The sequence below is a fragment of the Mesoplodon densirostris genome, chromosome 10 (genome assembly GCF_025265405.1).
Source record: "Mesoplodon densirostris isolate mMesDen1 chromosome 10, mMesDen1 primary haplotype, whole genome shotgun sequence".
NCBI classification, from domain to species: domain Eukaryota; kingdom Metazoa; phylum Chordata; class Mammalia; order Artiodactyla; family Ziphiidae; genus Mesoplodon; species Mesoplodon densirostris.
Genome location: NC_082670.1, coordinates 37,332,038 through 37,353,113, shown reverse-complemented (window position 1 = coordinate 37,353,113; position 21,076 = coordinate 37,332,038). Strand labels below are relative to the sequence as shown.

At 41.6% G+C, this 21,076-nt stretch overlaps 1 protein-coding gene across 2 annotated transcripts in view; it reads left to right on the top strand.

Annotated features, from left to right (window-relative positions):
* The window catches only part of RNF8 (ring finger protein 8), a 40,088-nt gene that overhangs the window by 1,774 nt on the left and 17,238 nt on the right, over positions 1-21,076 (top strand). For both annotated transcript variants that reach the window (XM_060109863.1, XM_060109862.1), the window contains exons 2-3: positions 4,303-4,431; positions 18,395-19,135. In XM_060109863.1, coding sequence (XP_059965846.1) covers positions 4,303-4,431; positions 18,395-19,135 — 870 coding nt within the window. The remainder of the gene's footprint in view (positions 1-4,302; positions 4,432-18,394; positions 19,136-21,076) is intronic.

Sequence of the window (21,076 nt, the reverse complement as noted above, 5' to 3'; positions counted from 1 at the left end):
AAAAGCATATACGTTTAGGAAGTTTAACAAATGAAGATACTAATACCTGAATAATAGTAACTATACCTTATTTTGTATAGGACTTGGCTTTCACATACATCACTTAATCTGAGCCCTGCACATATACCACATTCACACACAACCCGGTAAGGAATTTAGTGGTCATGTTAATTGTTCTTTAAGATTCAGTTGTGGTGGATTAATTCATTACTTCTGAATAGCTTGGTAGCACTGAGAGTCTTGGGGAGGGGGCAGGCACAAAGGTTAAAGCTCCTGCAGCAAGGACAAGAGGACTATAAAGTACTCCTACACATATTTTAAACTATCAGATAATTTTGTGTGAGACCACCGCTATGAGGGGGGAGCCATACAAGCCAGAGTGAATGGTGAAGATACAGCAAGAAGACTGGCTTGCCTTGGGACCTATGTGGAGGAGAGGCCGCCCAGGCCTGGCTGTCTGCAAGGTCGGACCTTAGGAAGTAGTTGGAGCATAGCCTGCAGTGTGTATGGACAGAGGCCTGAGTCAAAGCCAAGACATGAAGTCTTGCTTATATTGTAATCATCCCCAAACCATAGCACAGGCCGGTGTGCATAAGATTTTAGGAGGTGTGCTGATATTACTTAGTTATAATGAGAGTAAAGTCAGTTTCTTGCCTTCCCAGTACTCCTCAGATTCTCAGCTACAATAATAAAACAAGGTTCCTCTCATTTCATTGAAGGGAATACTGTAGTAAATTGTCTGCCTGAATGGGTGTCTTTAAACTTCTTAAACCAATCCAGAGAGTTTGGTAGAAAAACAAATTAGATAGAGATTTATTGCAAATTAGCTAGTTCCCAGGCCCTATAAGTGATTAGGCCTTTGGGGGAAATCATAGTATCTTCATTTTTCTCTTTTCTTCTCCTGTATTTGGTTTTCATGAAGCTCTTTGCCCTAAGAGGGTTGGAAAAAGGAAAAGGATGGTCCTAGAGGAGTTGTTGGTCATTTGGGAAACAGTAGGAGTCATGCCTAGGAGGAAAGCATTAGCGAAGGTGGGTAAGGACAAGATGAACTTGTAGACCAGTACTGTCGGTACTGGCTTGCAAAACTGTTGTAAATGGAAACAATCCCCAGCAACGAGTTAGCAGTTTGTTGGCACTCAGTTCCCATGGGAAATTTAGTTTTGTGTTATGCGTGGTGCTGGGATATTCAAATAAGTTCATGCAGACTCTAATCATGGTGTGGATGAATTATCAATATATCAAGGTAAATTCTAGGACCAGACAGTGAAGGGAAAGACAAAAAAGAGTGTTTCCTTCCTTTCCTGGATTCAGAGTTCATAGGAGGTGATTTCAGAGAAAGGCGCTCATCTCCCTTTTTTGTATTACTTTCTCCAGGCTACCCATAATAGCAATCTGACTGTCTCCCTTCAGGTATTAAAATGGAATATTTAATACTTTCTTTATTAGAAATGAAGCTACCTAAATGGAAATTCCTACTGAATATGGATGACAGATAAATCCTTAAACGTTCCATTTTTAAAGGGTATATATATTAATTCAGAGGAACTTCTATAATTAATGGAATTTCTGGCAAACTGTCAAAGCATTGAAAAACTTCAGATTCAGGGTTTTGGTGGAGGTGATCACCACAACATTGTAGAGGGGAACAAGTCAGATTGTACGGTTCCTGGCTGCTGCTCCATAGTTTCCAGTGGTAATAACCCATTTTCCAACTTCTGACCTAAAAAAATGCCCATCTCCTGGAATCTGGGAGGACTCATAAGCAAGATCTCTTTGTTCTTCCATTTATTCACAGATATTTACTGAGCAGAAAGAGGCTCTGAGGAGTACAGAGTACTATGGTACACAAGACAGATAAGGTCCCTGCTCATGAAATTTAAATTCTAAATATAAATTTAGAAAAGTAAATAAAAGTAGACAAAAATAAATGAAACAAGCAGGATGATTTTGGATGTGGTAAGTGCATGCTAATAATGTGAAGGAATGCAATGGCTGGGGAGGGATCAGGCAGCAACTTTAGATTAGGTAATCAAGGTAGGCCTCTGAGGAGCTGAAACTTGAAAGATAAGGAGCCCATGCAAATGTCTGAGAGAAGGATGTTCTAATCAGAGGGGACAGGTGAAAGTACCCTCAGGTAGTGTTTCTGACCATAATGTGAGATAACACTAAAGAGGTAGAGGGGGTTAGGACATTGAGAGCCTTAAAGGCTGTGGAAGGAAGTTTGGATTATGAGAGAATTTTAAGAAGGGAAAAGATCTGGTTTAAAGTTTTTACATTACCACCCCAGCTACTGTGTGAAGAATGGGGGCTGGCACAGGAGCAAAAACAGCATAAGTGGGGCTTCCCTGGTGGCGCAGTGGTTGAGCGTCTGCCTGCCGATGCAGGGGACACGGTTTCATGCCCCGGTCTGGGAAGACCCCACATGGCGCGGAGTGGCTAGGCCCGTGAGCTATGGCTGCTGAGCCTGCGCCTCCGGAGCCTGTGCTCCGCAACGGGAGAGGCCACAACAGTGAGAGGCCCGCGTACCGCAAAAACAAACAAACAAACAAACAAACAAACAAAACAGCATAACTGGAGGAAACAGTGCTGTTTGGTTTAAGGTAGTGGCCACTGAGAGAGAGAGAGAAGTGAATAGATTAGGGCATATTTGAATTAACAGCCAGTAGATTTTGCTGATGATTTGAATGTGGGAATGAGGGATGTAGAGTGAATCAAAGATGGCTTCTGGGTTTGGGGCTAAGCAGTAGGTTGGGTGGTAGTGTCAGTTACTGAGATGAGAGTCTGTGGTGAGCAATAGATTGGGACAGAGCGTCGTGGTGGTCTTTGAGGGACTCAGGAGGACAGGCATGATTTTGAAAGAATTCAACAGGAACAAAAAGTGCAGCTTTTAGAAAACCACAGACTATTTGGCTTAATGTTCCCAGGTTAGGTTGGGGTATGGGTCATTAAAGAGGTGGCATGTGCGCCAAGAAGAATAAGCAGGGAATTCTACGACCTGGATCCCAGAAGAATTTTATTTCCTTCCTTGACAGGGTTATTATGAACTTGACTCGTCTGTCAGGAAAATATGATAGATGTGAACTGGGACTTCTTTGCAAGCTTTTCCAGAGGCTCTCATGCTGACCTTGTGGATAAGATGGAAAACAAGGACTTTTCCATCTTTTGGTTGAATTATAACTGGTTCAAGGTGTTCCTAGATTGTGTGGTGGAATGTTTACTAGGCTTTCCTGAGAGCTTTGCCTTTGGTTACAACCTGTTTTAATCTTTTTATCTGTCTTGAATGAGGGCATCATATCAATTTGGTGGGTGACTCCAAGCTGGAAGGGATATTGAGTATGTCTGATGGCAGATGAAAAATTCAGAAAGGTCTTGACAAGCTCATGATAGGCTGAACTAACAAGATGAAATTTAATAGGAATCAATGTAAGGTCCTGCTCTTGAATCCAAATTTACCAACTAGTCAAGGATAGGACAGAAGAGACATGACTTAGCATAAAAATTCTTAGGGGGGGGTTAGACCAAGAAATTTAATCATTCCTAAGCCTAAGGATACGTTGGCAGTATGATAGATCTGCTGTGAAAGCTAATGCAATTTATATGCTCCAGTGATAATATCTAGAACTGGGAAAGTGATACTTGCATCTGACTATGTAATAAAAATTAGGTTTATTTTTCTTAATGTGGCACCCAGGAATAAAAATAAACCAGGAGTCTCTTCACAGACCTATTAGGATGGCAAAAAGACTCAAACCTATGCCGTGGAGTTACGTTGAAGTAATTGGGAACATAGGGCCAAGAAAAGGGAAGATTCAGTAGACATTTTATAGTTGTCCTGTGAAGGAGGATTGGAGATTTTCTGGTGGTGCCCAGGGCAGAGCCTGGGCTGATGGATGGAATTTATAGGAAGAAAGATGCCAAGTCAGAGCCATTAAAAAATTGGAAGGACTGTCTTATGTAGAAGCTATAGTTCTTGGCAGTGTTTAAGACTAGTTGATGGGGTTGTATAGAAAGAATTCCTCCATCCCATGAGTGGCTGAACCAGGTGACCTTTCAGAGTCCTACCAACCCTGACATTCCATGATTAATGTTCAGCTGTCTCTTGTCACAACTTTTTACCTTTTTCTAGCCAGTGGCTCGCATGGCAGCTGAAGGAGGAGATGGCCAGCGAGCTGTTTGGGTTTCATGGGAGTCTGGTTTCATAAGTCAGGACTTGTGGATACTGCTGGTTGACAAGATTGTAAAGGACCTCTCTTTTCAGTACGGTGGCTGATTGTGTCTCTTACATTGTCGTTGTCTTCCTAGGTGACTGTAGGGCGAGGATTTGGTGTCACATACCAGTTGGTATCAAAAATCTGCCCTCTGATGATTTCCCGAAACCACTGTATTTTGAAGCAGAATGCCGAGGGCCAATGGACAATTATGGACAACAAGGTACAGTAATCCACGGAAGCCTAGTTACTTTTATTCAATTTTTGTTTATTTAAGTTAGGGTCCCCCCCCCGAGGTAATACATGGTACAAAATTAAAAGATTCAAAATTAAAAGAAGATATCTTCTCCCCTAGGCTACCCACTTACTTGTCTTTCCCAGAGAGAACTACTTCTCTATGTTGCCAGAGATTAGGTTATGCCACAATAAAGTCTAATGACTTGAAGTTAGTTACTTTGTAGGGAACACTTGAATTGGGGCAATAGGTCCTATTCCAGAAACTAGATTAAGTTACCAGGGGACTTGGTCTCTTGTGAGTTGGAGGTCGAGAGATCTCGGGAATCTGACAAAGATTCTGGAGTACAACTGTGATTCAGGACATGGGGAGGGGGAGGAACTGAGCTGACTGCCCTTAGCTCCTTTTCTTTCCCACTTCTTTCCATCAGAGCAAACCCCTCTTCTCACTTTTCATCTGTTTCATACATTAGTGCTCTAAGGAAGATTTCCTTTGAATATAGGGGTTTTTTTTTTGCTTGAAACAAATTTGAAAACCACAGATCAAATGTGAATACTAAGGGAGGTGAAATAGTGTATAAAGCCCAGCAATTAGGAAATACCTGAAGTGCAGATATACAAGCACTTGCGAATAGTGAAAATATAGTGTGAAGTGAGAGAAATTCTGGTGTCAACAGTTAAGGATTAGGAAGTGTGAAAAGTCTTTGGACACCATTTTGCACTGCTCTGGTTGAAAGGATTTTAAAGATACCTGTTAGAAGGAAGGGTATTAAAATGATTCTGAGACCAATTCCAACGGGTGTGGGGACATCCCCCCACCCATCTGTCAACCCGAGATAGCATCAGATTCTACTGGTAAAGGGCTCAGTCCCACAAGACCACCCTCCACTTCAGATGCCAGTCACAACCCCAGGTTAACATCTGTGCTTCTCACCAACTAACTGGGTGTAGGTTGGAAGTTCCAAGGACCCTGTCCTTGAACTTCAGGTGCCAGTTGCCAAGTCCAGGTTTCCACCTGTACTTCTGGCTGACTGGCTATAAATCAGAGGTTCCCATTGCTGCCTCCCACTTTGGATTTAATAAATTAGTTTCAGAGCGATTCACAATTCAGGAATACGTTTACTTAGATTTACCAGTTTATTATAAAAGGATATGGTCTGGGATACAGGTGAACATCCAAATGAAAGAGACTCATAGGGCAAGATATATGGGAAGGGGCATAGAGTGTCCTTGCCTTGCCCCTCTCGTAGCACTTCCAGGTGTTCACCAACCAGGAAGCTCTCCAAACCCCATCCTTTTGGGTTTCTGTGGAGGCTTCATTACATTTGTGTAATTGATTGAATCATTAGCCAGTGGTGATCAACCACTTGCCCCTCTCCCTTCCCAGGGGGTTGAGGGGTGAGACTGAAAGTTCCAACTCTCCAATCACAGGATTGGTTCCCCTGGCACCCAGTCCTCATAGGTGACCCTCGTGCATTCCAAAAGTCACCTCATTAACATTAACAAAAGTTACCTTGATCTCTTACCACTTAGGAAATTTTGAGGGTTTTAGAAGCTCTGTGCTAGAAATGGGGATGAATACCAAATATATATTTCTTATTATAATTCATAGTATCACAGGTATTCTGTAGGCCTGCCCAGCGGCCTCATTTTGCATGCATAAACCTGCTAGATTTAAACTGATGGAGAAAGTACCTTCCTGCACTAGGATTAAGTTGAGTTGGCATGGTGTTGAAAGAGAGCATAAATGCTAAGTAAATTGGTTCAGCACTCTTGGCAAGGCACTGTGAGCAAAATATAAATTGGCACCGAAAAGGGGACCTTAGAGATGATCTGATTTAACCCCTTCTGTGCACAGTTGAGTCTGAACAAACCTTGGTGCTTGGGACAATTCAACTTCTGGTCTCCCAGCAGCTAGAGCAGTGGTTCTCAGCCCTGTTTCCAATTTTGCCCATACATGGGATACTTTTAAAAAATACTGGAGATAGCACATCAAAATTAAGAATTTCCATTCATCAAAAGATATCATTAAGAGAGTGAAAGCAAGCTCAGAATGGAAGATACTTGCTACACATATAATCAGTGAAAGGCTTATACTCGGATGTATATAGAACTCCAAATCAATGAGAAAAAGAAAGATAACCCAGTATTAAAAATGGGCAGGGGCTTCCCTGGTGGTGCAGTGGTTAAGAATCCGCCTGCCAATGCAGGGGATGTGGGTTTGAGCTCTGGTCCGGGAAGATCCCACACGCCGCGGAGCAACTAATCCTGTGCGCCACAACTGTTGAGCCTGCTCTCTAGAGCCTGCGAGCCACAACTACTGAGCCTGTGCACCACAACTACTGAAGCCCACGTGCCTAGAGCTTGTGCTCCACAGCAAGAGAAGTCACCGCAATGAGAAGCCTGTGCACCGCAATGAAGAGTAGCCCCCACTCTCCGCAACTAGAGAAAGCCCACGCACAGCAACGAAGACCCAACGCAGCCCAAAATAAATAAACTAAAATAAATAAATTTAAAAAAAAATAAAAGTGGGCAAGAGCCAGGCACTTCACAAAAGATTCTTTCCAAATGTTCAGTAGCCATGAAACATTGTTCAACTTCATTAATGATCATATTATTTATTTGATCAATAAATAATACAAATACAAATTATTTATTTATTTTTGGCTGCATTGGGTCTTCGTTGCTGTGCGCGGGCTTTCTCTAGTTGTGGTGAGCGGGGACTACTCTTCGTTGCAGTGCATGGGCTTCTCATTGTGGTGGCTTCTCTTGTTGCAGAGCATGGGCTCTAGGCGCACCGTCTTCAGTAGTTGTGGCACGTGGGCTCAGTGGTTGTGGCTCGCGGGCTCTAGAGCACAGGCTCAGTAGTTGCGGCGCACGGGATTAGTTGCTCCACGGCATGTGGGATCTTCCCGGACCAGGGCTCAAACCCATGTCCACTGAATTGGCAGGCGGATTCTCAACCACTGTGCCCCCGGGGAAGTCCCTGGGAAATACAAGTTAAAAGCATGATGGAGTACCACAACACACCTTGTAGTCAGAGAGTAACTATAATTAAATTTTGATGATGCCAGACATTAGCACGGGTATGGAGCAAGTAGTCTTTTGGTAGAAGTGTAAATTGGTACAACTATTTTGGAAAATTATTTGGCATTATTTATTAAAGTTGTGTATGTATGTATGTGTATATACATACATACATACATACATACATACATACATACACACATACAGTATTATCACTCCTAGGGAAACAACCCAAATGTCTTTCAACAGTAGAATGGATAAATAAACTGTGGAATATTCTTACAATGAAACACTATACTGTAATGAATTTGAATGAATTACTGCTATATCCAACAACATGGATAAATCTCACAAACGTAATATTGAGTGAAAGAAAACAGACACACACACAAAATATATATATATATATATATATATATTTTTTTTTTGGCTGTGCCACGTGGCATGCGAGATCTTAGTTCCCCAGCTGGGGATCAAACCCATGCCCCTTGCAGTGGAAGTGCGGATTCTTAACCACTGGACCGGCAGGAAAGTCCCAAGAATACATATTATTTCATGCCATTTGTATAATGTTCAAAACCAGGCAAAACTAACGTGTGATGTTAAGCCAGGCTAGTAGTCACTTTATGGGGTGGGGGGGAGGACTTAGTGGCTAGAAGGAGGCATAAGGATGTTTCTGGGATGCTGATAATGTGGGGATTTTTTGTTTTTTTTTTTAAACCTTGTGGTAGTTACACTGAGTGTTCATTTTGTGATATTCACCTAGTTGTGCATTTATGATTTGTATGTTTTTATGTTTGTGTGTTATGTTTTAGTAAAGAATTTTTTAAAATATTGACTGATACACCTATTAGAATAGCTAAAATAAAACACTACTAAGTGCTGGTGAGCATGCAGAGTAATTGGAACTCTTAAACACTGCAAGTGAGAAAACAAAATAGTACTGCCACTTTGAAAAACAATTTGGCAGTTTCTTACAGCTAAACATACACTTACCCAGCGATTCCATTTTTAGGTATTTACCCCAAATTAATGGAAACTTACGTTCTCACAGAAACTTGTACCTGAATGTTTATAGTGGCTTTATTCATAATCACCAAAAACTGGAAGAAAACAACTAGGGAACAGAGAAACAAGCTGATATACCCATACCCTGGAGTACTACTCAGCAATAAAAATACCAAGCTACTGTAATGCAACCAAGTGGACACATCTCAGAGCCATCATGCTAAGTGAAAGCAGCCAAACTCAAAAGGGTACATACTGTGTATGATTCCATTTACCCAACATTATGGAAAAGGCAGACCTTTGTAGAGATCAGATGAGTAGCTGCCTGGATATGGGTGAAGGGTTGACTGCAAAGGGGCCCTGTGTCTTGATATGATTATACACAGTGTTTGTGTCTAAACCTGGCTTTAAAAATTGTGATGCCTAGGTCCCATCTCTGACCAATTAATTCAGTCTAAGGTTGAGACTCAGGCACTGCTATTTGTTCTAAACGTTTCCAGGTGATTTCACTCTACAGTTAGGGCTGAGAACCACTGAGCTACATAAGTCATCTAGAGAACTGCAAGGAAACATTGGCTTTTTGGCTTTGGGTTTCTACTGTTCTCAACAACTGATTAAAAATGCTGGACAGAGATTGAGCATTAAGTGAAGTAATTAGTATTTAAGGGGGTGAGGGTTATTCCACCTTTTCCTCATTGATGACTGAGACATTGGGCAGGCTTTTCTTTGGTTATCACTTTGCTGCTGCTGACATTGTTCAGACTGGTGATTATGAAAACCAGCATCAAGAAAGTATTGAACAGAGTTTGATTTATTTAAACCATTGTATTTGAAATCATATCCTGGGCAGTACTTGACTGTTCCTGTATAGCCATGGCATTTTCATCTTTTCTACAGTCACTATGTGAACAGAACCGATTTGGGCCTTTGGTCCAAATTATACTACTAGGTGTCACCGAAGAGTGATTAATGGGTAAACAGAGGCATCCAAGGATAAAATGTGATGGAAAAATTTTGAGAGCTTATTTTTCAGACCTAAAGGGCTCTGAAGGAAGGCAGGTTAATACAGAGGATCTAGTGGAGGGCTGCCATATGTCTCAAGAGTTTGCCCCAGCTTCGGGCCTCCCTGGTGGCGCAGTGGTTGAGAGTCCGCCTGCCGATGCAGGGGATACGGGTTCGTGCCCCGGTCTGGGAGGATCCCATATGCCGCGGAGCGGCTGGGCCCGTGAGCCATGGCCGCTGGGCCTGCGCGTCCGGAGCCTGTGCTCCGCAATGGGAGAGGCCACGACAGTGAGAGGCCCGCATACCGCAAAAAAAAGAAAAAAAAAAAAAAAAAGAGTTTGCCCCAGCTTTTTAGGGAATCCTTGTTCTCTCTCGTCTTGGGCTGCTTCTATAGCCTTCTTTATTTATTTAACATTATCTTTGCCTTAGAGTTTTTCTTAAACGTCTGTATCTTGGCATTAGGTGGCCTCCTATGTCATATTACTTTCCCTGGGACTGTTTTCCTATGTATATTTTAATATTGACTCTTCTGGTCTCCATCCCCCTCCTTTATTAATTCCTCATGTGTTGTTTCAGAAGTCTGCAGAACCGATCACTTCCTATTTCTCAGGCTGAATATGAATGGAAAGTTCAGGAGAAGCTTGACAGATAAGCCAGGTTAGGCCCAAGGCAGTGAGGTAAAAGCCAGTCTTTCTGTGTGTTTCTGTGTTCGTCTTTCTCTCCCTCTCCCTGCTTGAGCCAAATAATATAGAAGCAGAAACCAGGACCTAATACCAAACCAGAGCTGAGATCCAGTCTCTACTCCCCTGGATCCTCTGTGCCTTGTGGTCCAGCCCCCTGTCCTTCATATTTGGGTTGACCAGGTATGTATTCTTGGTGAGTGTAGGTAGCCATTTTTACCAACATAAACATAAGCCTTAGTCCCTGTTCAGATGTGAGCTTCATCTCTGTCCTGTCCCCCAAAGTTAAGTCCTGGATATGGGTTAAAATGCCCACTTGTCTCTTTAAACTTCAAATGTTGCATTTGCTTCAGGTCTATTTTAGGACCTAGCATCTCCATTTAGCATCTCTTAGGTAACCCAGCTCTACATGATATTCCTTTGCATTTATAGGCTGTGCTATGTAATCCTACATTTGCTTAAATATGCCCTTGTGTTTTGCTTTCCATGGTCAGCTGCTAAAAGATGTTTTCATATCTTCTGCTTTTGTACTAGGTATATTTACTTTGCAAGATGCTGAGCACAGAGTTGAAGTGATTGTTGATAAATCAGTTGAGACAGAACAAAATAATGGTAGTGAACACTTATGTATACACTTATATAATGCTTACCATGTGCCAGGTACTTTTCTAAGTACGGTACATATTTTACCTCATTAAATCCACACAAACACCATGAGGGAGAGACTATTATTATCTTCCATTTTATAGATGTGGCAGCTGGGGCATAGAGAGGTTAAGAAACTTGCCTAAGTCACACAGCTGTTAAGTAATAGAGCCAAATACAAACCCAGGCAGTCTGACTTCAGGTTCATGCTCTTAATCCCCACACCGTGATTTAATTTAAACCACAAAAGTAAATATCGAGCATTTGTTCTATGTGGGTCACTGTGCTAGGTGCTTTATATGTATTACCTCAGTCATTCCTCACAGGAGCAGTATGAGATAGGAACTGTACTATTTTACAGACAAAACTGAGGTACAAAGAGGTTAAGTAAATTGGTGAAGGCCATGCAACTAATAAGCTGAGTCCAGAGCTCCAGCTCTTAACCACATGTTCTGTTACCCGTGGACCTCTGGTGCTGTTGTTTGGATCAGATCCCACCTGCGATTTGACTCCAGTACAAGGTATTGGTACTTTCTTTTTTGGTTGACGTGTACTGGGAAGTGTTTTTTCATTCACCAATGTGTTCAGGGGCCACACACATCCAGAGACAGTGCCTGCATGACTTTCTTGGCCAAGCATACCTTAGGAACCTCATCATTAGATGCTACTTCCTTCACTCTTAGCAGTTTTTCCAGTCTTGGGCCATTGCCCCCAGTTTACATCAGTAGGAGCTATTCGATTTCAGTTTCTTTTAATGCTACTGCATTTATTTGAGTAATTCATCCACCAGTAATAAGGTGATTCCTGCCTGTTACACAGGCACTTCTCTGGAGAAATGAACATCACATAGGTAAAAAGCCAAAGTGCTGTTTGAAGAATGCTGTTTCTAAGGATGGCAGTTTATGAACCTTTCTTTTCTATTTGTTTTCAAGGGTTTTCTTTCTTTCTTTTTAATAGATCTTTATTGGAGTATAATTGCTTCACAATACTGTGTTAGTTTCTGTTGCACAACAAAGCGAATCAGCCATATGCATACACATGTCCCTGTATCCCCTCCCTCTTGAGCTTCCATCCCATCCGCCCTATCCCTCCCCTCTAGGTCATTGCAAAGCACCAAGCCGATCTGCCTGTGCTATGCTGCTGCTTCCCACCAGCCAAGTGTTTTACATTCGGTAGTGTATATATGTCAATGCTACTCTTACTTGGCCTCAGCTTCGCCCTCCCACCCCGTGTCCTCAAGTCCATTCTCTATGTCTACCTCTTTATTCCTGCCCTGCAACTAGGTTTATCAGTACCATTCTTTTTTTTTTTTTAGATTCATTTATATGCGTTAGCATACGGTATTTGTTTTTCTCTTTCTGACTTAACTTCACTCTGTATGACAGACTGAGGTCCATCCACCTCACTACAAGTATCTCAATTTAGTTTCTTTTTGTAGCTGAGTAGTTTTCCATTGTATATATGTGCCACATTTAATTATTTATTATTTTTTATTTTTTGCTGTACGCAGGCCTCTCACTGTGTGGCCTCTCCTGTTGCGGAGCACAGGCTCCGGACGCGCAGGCTCAGCGGCCATGGCTCACAGGCCTAGCTGCTCCGCGGCATGTGCCACATCTTCTTTATCCATTCATCCGTCGATGGACATTTAGGTTGGTTCCATGTCCTGGCTATTGTAAATAGTGCTGCAGTGAACATTGTGGTACATGTCTCTTTTTGAATTATGGTTTTCTCAGGGTGTATGCCCAGTAATGGTATTACTGGGTCATATGGTAGTTCTATTTATAGTTTTTTAAGGAATCTCCATACTCTTTTCCATAGTGGTTGTATCAATTTACATTCCCACATGCAGTACAGGAGGGTTCCCTTTTCACCACACCATTTCCAGCATTTATTGTTTGTAGATTTTTTGATAATGGCCATTATGACTAGTGTGAGGTGATACCTCATTGTAGTTTTGATTTGCATTTCTCTAAAAATTAGTGATGTTAAACATCTTTTCATGTGCCTCTTGGCCATTTGTATGTCTTCCTTGGTGAAATGTCTATTTAGGTTTTCTGCCCATTTTTTAACTGGATTGTTTTTCTTTTTTTTTTTGATATTGAGCTCCATGAGCTGTTTGTATATTTTGGAGATTAATCCTTTGTCTGTTGTTTCATTTGCAAATATATTCTCCCATTCTGAGGGTTGTCTTTTCGTCTTGTTTATGGTTTCCTTTGCTGTGCAAAAGCTTTTAAGTTTAATTAAGTCCCATTTTATTTTTGTTTTTATTTCTGTTACTCTAGGAGGTGGGTCAAAAAAGATGTTGCTGTGGTTTATGTCAAAGAGTGTTTTTCCTGTGTTTTCTTCTAAGAGTTTTATAGTGTCTGGTCTTACATTTAAGTCTTTAATCCATTTGGAGTTTATTTTTCTGTATGGTGTTAGGTAGTGTTCTAATTTCATTCTTTTACATGTAGCTGTCCAGTTTTCCCAGCACCACTTATTGAAGAGGCTGTCTTTTCTCCATTGTATATTCTTGCCTCCTTTGTCGTAAATTAGGTGCCCATATGTGCGTGGGTTTATCTCTGGGCATTCTATCTGGTACCACTGATCTATATTTCTGTTTTTGTGCCAGTACCAGACTGTCTTGATTACTGTAGCTTTGTGGTATAGTTTGAAGTCAGGGATCCTGATTCCTCCAGCTCCGTTTTTCTTTCTCAAGATTGCCTGTTCGGGGTTTTTTCTGTTTCCATACGAATTGTAAAATTTTTTGTTCTGATTCTGTGAAGAATGCCATTGGTAGTTTGATAGGGATTGAATCTGTAGATTGCTTTGGGTAGTATAGTCATTTTCACAATATTGATTCTTCCAATCCAAGAACATGGTATATTTCTCCATCTGCTTATGTCATCTTCGATTTCTTTCATCAGTGTTTTATAGTTTTCTGAATACAAGTCTTTCACCTCCTTAGGCAGGTTTACCCCTAAGTATTTTATTCTTTTTGTTGCAGTGGTAAATGGGATTGTTTCCTTAATTTCTCTTTCTGATTTTTTGTTGTTGGTGTATAGGAATGCCAGGATTTCTGTGCATTAATTTTGTATCCTGCAACCTTACCAAATTCATTGATTAGTTCTAGTAGTTTTCTGGTGGCATCTTTAGGATTCTCTATGTATAGTATAATGTCACCTGCAAACAGTGACAGTTTTACTTCTTCTTTTCCAATTAGTATTCCTTTTATTTCTTCTTCTTCTCTGATTGCTGTGGCTAGGACTTCCAAAACTATGTTGAATAAGAGTGGCGAGAGTGGACGTCCTTGTCTTGTTCCTGATCCTAAGGCAAATGCTTTCAGTTTTTCACCTTTGAGTATGATGCTTGCTGTGGGTTTGTCATATGTGGTCTTTATTATGTTGAGGTAGGTTCCCTCTGTGCCTATTTTCTGGAGAGTTTTTATCATAAATGGGTGTTGAATTTTGTCAAAAGCTTTTTCTGCATCTATTGAGATGATCATATGGTTTTTATTCCTTAATTTGTTAATGTGGTGTATCACATTGATTGATTTGCGTATATTGAAGAATCCTTGCATCCTGGGATAAATCCCACTTGATCATGGGATTTTAATGTGCTGTTGGATTCTGTTTGCTAGTAGTTTGTTCAGGATTTTTGCATCTATGTTCATCAGTGATATTGGTCTATAATTTACTTCTTTTGTGATATCATTTTCTGGTTTTGGTATCAGGGTGATGGTGGCTTCATAGAATGAATTTGGGAGTGTTTCTCCCTCTGCAATTTTTGGAAGAGTTTGAGAAGGATCTGTGTTAGCTTTTCTCTAAATGTTTGATAGAATTCGCCTGTGAAGCCATCTAGTCTTGGACTTTTGTTTGTTGGAAAATTTTTAATTACGGCTTCAATTTCATTACTTGTGATAGGTCTGTTTATATTTTCTAATTCTTCCTGGTTCAGTCTTGGAAAATTGTACTTTTCCAAGAATTTGTCCATTTCTTTGTGGTTGTCCATTTTATTGGCATATAGTTGTTTGTAGTAGTCTCTTATAATCCTTTGTATTTCTGCAATGTCAGTTGTGATTTCTCCTTTTTTCATTTCTAATTTTGTTGATCTGTGTCCTCTCCCTTTTTTTCTTGATGAGTCTGGCTAAGGGTTTATCAATTTTGTTTATCTTCTCAGAGAACCAGCTTTTAGTTTTATTGATCTTTGCTATTGTTTTCTTCGTTTCTATTTCATTTATTTCTGCTCTGATCTTTATGATTTCTTTCCTTCTACTGACTTTGGGTTTTCTTTGTTCTTCTTTCTCTAGTCTTTTTAAGTGTAGGGTTAGATTGTTTATTTGAGATTTTTCTTGTTTCTTGAGGTGAGCTTGAATTGCTATAAGCTTCCCTCTTAGAAGTGCTTTTGCTGCATCCCATAGATTTTGGGTCATCATGTTTTCACTGTCATTTGTTTCTATGTATTTTTTAATTTCTTCTTTGATTTCTTCAGTGATCACTTGGTTATTTAGTAGCACACTGTTTAGCCTCCAGGTATTTGTGTTTTTTACAGTTTTTTTCCTGTAATTGGTTTCCAATCTCCATAGTGTTGTGGTCAGAAAAGGTGCTTGATACGATTTCAATTTTCTTAAATTTTCTGAGGCTTGATTTGTGACCCAAGATGTGATCTATCCTGGATAATGTTCTGTATGCACTTGAGAAGAAAGTGTATTCTGCCACTTTTGGGTGGAATGTTCTGTAAATATCAATTAAATCTATCTGGTCTCTTGTGTCATTTAAAGCTTGTGTTTCCTTATTTTCTGTTTGGATGATCTGTCCATTGGTGTAAGTGGGGTGTCAAAAGTCCCCTACTATTATTGTGTTACTGTCAATTTCTCCTTTCCTGGTTGTTAGCATTTGCCTTATGTATTGAGGTGCTCCTATGTTGGGCACATAAACATTTATAATTGTTACATCTTCTTCTTGGATTGATCCTTTGATCATTATGTAATGTCCCTCCTTATCTTTGTAACAGTCTTTATTTTAAAGTCTATTTTATCTGATACAAGTATTGCTACTCCAGCTTTCTTTTGATTTCCATTTGCATGGAATATCTTTTTCCATCCCCTCACTTTCAGTCTGTATGTGTCCCTAGGTCTGAAGTGGGTCTCTTGTAGACAGCATATATATGGGTCTTGTTTTTGTATCCATTCAGCCAGTCTGTGTCTTTTAGTTGGGGTATTTAATCCATTTACATTCAAGGTTATTATCGATATATATGTTCCTGTTACCATTTTCTTAATTGTTTTGGGTTTGTTTTTGTGGGTCTTTTTCTTCTCTTGTTTCCCACTTAGAGAGGTTTCTGTAGCATTTGTTGTAAAGCTGGTTTGGTGGTGCTGAATTCTCTTAGCTTTTGCTTGTCTGAAAAGCTTTTGACTTCTCCATTGAATCTGAATGAGATCCTTGCTGGGTAGAATAATCTTGGTTGTAGGTTTTTCTCTTTCATCACTTTAAGTATATCCTGCCACTCCCTTCTGGCCTGCAGAGTTTCTGCTGAAAAATCACTGATAACCTTATGGGGATTCCTTTGTATGTTATTTTTTGTTTTTCCCTTGCTGCTTTTAATATTTTTTCTTTGAATTTAATTTTTGTTCGATTAATATGTGTCTTGGTGTGTTTTTCCTAGGATATATCCTGTATGGGACTCTCTATGCTTCCTGGACTTGTGTGACTATTTCTTTTCCCATGTTAGGGCAGTTTTAAACTATAATCTCTTCAGATATTTTCTCAGACTCTTTCTTTTTCTCTTCTTCTTCTGGGACCCCTATAATTCGAATGTTGGTGCGTTCAGTGTTGTCCCAGAAGTCTCTGAGATTGTCTTCGATTCTTTTCATTCGTTTTTCTTTATTCTGCTCCTCAGTAGTTATTTCCACTATTTTGTCTTCCACCTCACTTATTCGTTCTTCTGCCTCAGTTATTCTGTTATTGGTTCCTTCTAGTGTATTTTTCATTTCAGTTATTGTGTTGTTCATCTCTGTTTGTTTGTTCTTTAGTTCTTCTAGATCTCTGTTAAACATTTCTTATATTTCCTCAGTCTGTGCCTCCATTCTATTTCTAAGATTCTGGATCATCTTTACTATCATTACTCTGAATTCTTTTTTAGATAGATTGCCTACTTCCTCTTCATTTACTTGGTCTTGTAGGTTTTTACCTTGCTTCTTCATCTGTGACATATTTTTTTGCCGTCTCTCTTTTTTATTTTTTATGATTGGGATTGTGTTCCTGTCTTACTGGTTGTTTGGCCTGAGGTTTCCAACACTGGAGTTTGTAGGCTATTGGGCAGAGCTGGGTCTTGGTGCTAAGTTGATGAACTCCGTGAGACCCCACTCTGATGAATATTCCCTGGGGTCTGAGGTTCTCTGTTAGTCCAGTAGTTCAGACTCAAGCTCCCACTGCAGGAGCTTCAGCCCAACCCTGAGCTTGTGAACCAAGATCCCGCAAGCCATGTGGGGTGGAAAAAAAAAAGAACAGTAACAAAGTAAAAAATAAAATTAGACTAGGAAACGAACAGTATGTTAGAAAGAATATAAAAATAAAAATATAGATGAGGGGCTTCCCTGGTGGCGCAGTGGTTGAGAGTCTGCCTGCTAATGCAGGGGACCCGGGTTCGAGCCCTGGTCTGGGAGGATCCCACATGCCGCGGAGCAACTGGGCCCGTGAGCCACGACTACTGAGCCTGCGCGTCTGGAGCCTGTGCTCCGCAACAAGAGGCCGCGATAGTGAGAGGCCCGCGCACCGCGATGACGAGTGGCCCCTGCTTGCCACAACTAGAGAAAGCCCTCGCACAGAAACGAAGATGCAACACAGCAAAAATAAATAAATAAATAATCCTACCCCCAACATCTTCTTTAAAAAAAAAAAAAAAAAAAAAGAGAAAAAATATAGATGAATCAACAACTGGAAGGTATATCACACTAGGAAAAAAGAGGAAGAGGGAAAAGAAAAGAAAAAAAGGGCCAGGGGGTGGGGGGTGGGGAAGGCCTTGGCTGTGGAAGGTGGGGCCTAAGCAAGGGCGAGGCTTGGGTGGTGGGCGGAGCCAATGCGCAGGACCCACAGGGCTGGAAAAGGTCCTGGGGGCTGTGGGGGGTGGGGCTTAGGCTTAAGGAACAGAAGGGGCCCAGGCATGCCCCCCGCCCCTGGTCTCAGAGGGCAGGGGACCTCACCTGGGAGCCTAGCAGGCTTCCTGGGCTCCAGTGGTGGGGCAGTCACCCTCCGCACTTCTCCCGCTCCTTCTGGAGGGCCCCTCCCGCCTGCCTCTCCTGATCTCCCTGGCCTCAGGGGTGCCAATCCTATCTGGCCTCCACTTCTCCTCCCCCCTCATTCTCCCTATGTCCTACCGGTTCACTTTGGGGTTCCTCCCATCTCCTTGGGCATCAGAGTCCCCCACCAGTGGCGGCAGGCACCCTATTTGTGGGGAGACACTAATTCCGCGTCTTCCCACACCACCATCTTGACTCTGCCTCCAAGGATTTTCTTTCTGAAAAGACAGAAGATTTTGCAGCAGCAGGAGAGAAATTCCATTCAGAGGAGGAAAATCATGAAACTTATTTTGTCTTTCTTTCCCTTTCCCCAGAGTCTGAATGGTGTTTGGCTGAACAGAGAACGTCTAGAACCTTTAAAGGTCTATTCTATCCATAATGGAGATCACATCCAGCTTGGGGTGCCTCTGGAAAATAAGGAGAATGCAGAGTATGAATATGAAGTTACTGAAGAAGACTGGGAGAGGATTTATCCTTGTCTTTCCCCAAAAAGTGACCAGATGATGGAAAAAAATAAGGGCTTGAGAACTAAAAGGAAATTTAGTTTGAATGAATTAGAGGGTTCTGGAGCTGAAGGCCCCTCAAATTTGAAATCCAAAATAAGTAAAGTGTCTTGTGAACCTGGTCAGCCAGTGAAGTCACATGGGAAGGGTGAAGTGGCTAGTCAACCCTCTGAATATTTGGATCCTAAGTTGACTTCTCTTCGGCTAAGTGGGAAGACCACAGGGGCTCGTGTTGACCCAGGCCCCGCAGAAGTTGTAGAGCTTCATTATAAGAAGCAGAAAGCCTCAAATCCTTCAGCATCTCACAGCAGCTTAGAGCTGTTTAAGGTAACGATGTCCAGGATTCTAAAGCTGAAAACACAGTTGCAGGAAAAGCAGGTAGCTGTTCTGAATGTGAAAAAGCAGACCCAAAAAGCGAACTCAAAGAAAATTGTGAAAATGGAGCAGGAACTGCAGGATTTACAGTCCCAGCTGTGTGCAGAGCAGGCCCAACAGGAAGCCAGAGTGGAGCAGCTGGAGAAGACTTTCCAGGAAGAGCAGCAGCATCTCCAGGTACCACACAGGAGGGAAGGACAAGAGTGCCCCTTGGGATGGGCAGGCCCTTTGTGAGCCTCTGGCCGGAACTCTCTGTTTCTGTATCAGGGACCAAGTGCTGAGTGCCAGGGACAGGAGATGTAATGGGAACAGAAAACTTTTGAGGTTCAGCATGATGATCAGATCAAGAGCCAGAGTTGGGATGCCAAGATGGGGAAAGGTGACTGGCGGAACCAGCCAAGATATAACAGGATGTAAAGGTGACGCATCTCAGAACTGAGGTAAATTCAGAGAGAGGTTGGATGAAGGTGAAGATGCCCTCAAATTACCGCACACCCCAATTAACGCAATAGTTGTGTTCATGAGTAATCTTTCTCTATTCTGAGGTCAAGCCAAATTCCTGTACCCAAGGCAGGTGTAGGTCACCTGATTACTCTGCCCTTGATTTACGTGGCAACTTGTTAGCTCTGTAGCTAACCTAGGAAGTGGGAGGCTAGAAAGGCAGAAAATGTTTGTGTCTGACCTGAGTAGCCAGCATGAGAGGGGACAGGTACACCATGACTCAGTTGTTGGGTTGAGTGATAAGCCACCTTCCACAGGGCCTTTAGTAGATAAAATAATGACTGTCTTAGCTGTGTCAAGGTGAGGGCAAATGTGTCTGCATCCTCAAGTCATTTGTTTAAATGACAAGCTCTTGCACAAAGCTTCTAGGCTACGGCTGATCCTGGTTCTGCTCAAAATGTCAGTTCCCATCTGGCAAGAGCCACATGTTTTACTCTCACCTACTTGCTCAGGTAATACTGAATGTCAAGAATTCCCCATTGTTGACTTAGAACTAAGAGGGGCCAATCAGTATTGAAGTGAATAAGCTTTTCTCTTTCATGTACTTTACTCAGGGTAAGAAACAACCAGTTGTGTTGGCTTATTTCTGAACAGTTTGTAGATTTCATTCTAATCTCAGCTATCCCCTTAAACTGCTGGTCTTAACCAAGGCCATGGATTAAATAGGTCTTTCTAAGGGTATACACTGCTTGCTTATGTGTACCTTTTTGCTGCCCTTTTCCAGCCTGAACTAGTTTTTGAAATTAATAGATGGAGGTTTATCTTTACATATTTAGTGTATGACACCTTCACCAGAGTAGAGCTCTCTTTAAAGGCTTATGTGCTCAGGAACAAGAGTTACTGTTAATATTTGTGGCTGCTTTTGGCATGCTTCAAGACATAGCTGTGAAATCTTTTTCCTTATCAAAATGGTAAAGAAAGGCAAAAAGGACTGGTTTAGAGAATTTCTCCAGGAATGAGAGGGCCATATATAAATTGCTCCTAGTGACGTATATCTAGTCCTTTGTTTATTAGTTGCATTCCCCTCTCCTAAGAATTTATCCTACCCCTACCACTTGCTCAGAAGCTCATTTAACCCTTGCTACTTCACACAGAATTTTTGTTTTTTTTGGCTGCGCTGCGTGGCTTGTGGGATTTTAGTTCGCCAACCAGGGATCGAACCCGGGCCCTCAGCATTGAGAGTACGGAGTCCTAACAACTGGACTGCCAGGGAATTCCCACACAGATTTTTTTTTTTTTTTTTTTTTGCAATATAAGGAATTTATTTAAACAACATTAGTTGCTGGGGGACTGGGAACACAAGGCTGGCAACTACACAGTCAGGAATGAGACAGACCTAGTCCAAGGAAGATGCTCTGCTGTTGTCACTGGGCACAAACATCTCACCTGCAGGGCCAGCAGTGCTAACGCGGGGGTCTCAACACAAGCCTGGAATCACTTCTGCTGCTCCTCTGGAAATTAAATGCTATCGTATGATACTTCCACCACCACCCCATGGCGTGGAATCTTGCACTCCCTGTAACCTCAAGTAACCAGTTTCTGAGGGTGTCTGGTTGTTCCAGGATAGCACTTTGGGTTCAGAGGACATCCTGAAAGCAAGGATGTGGCATTTTCAAC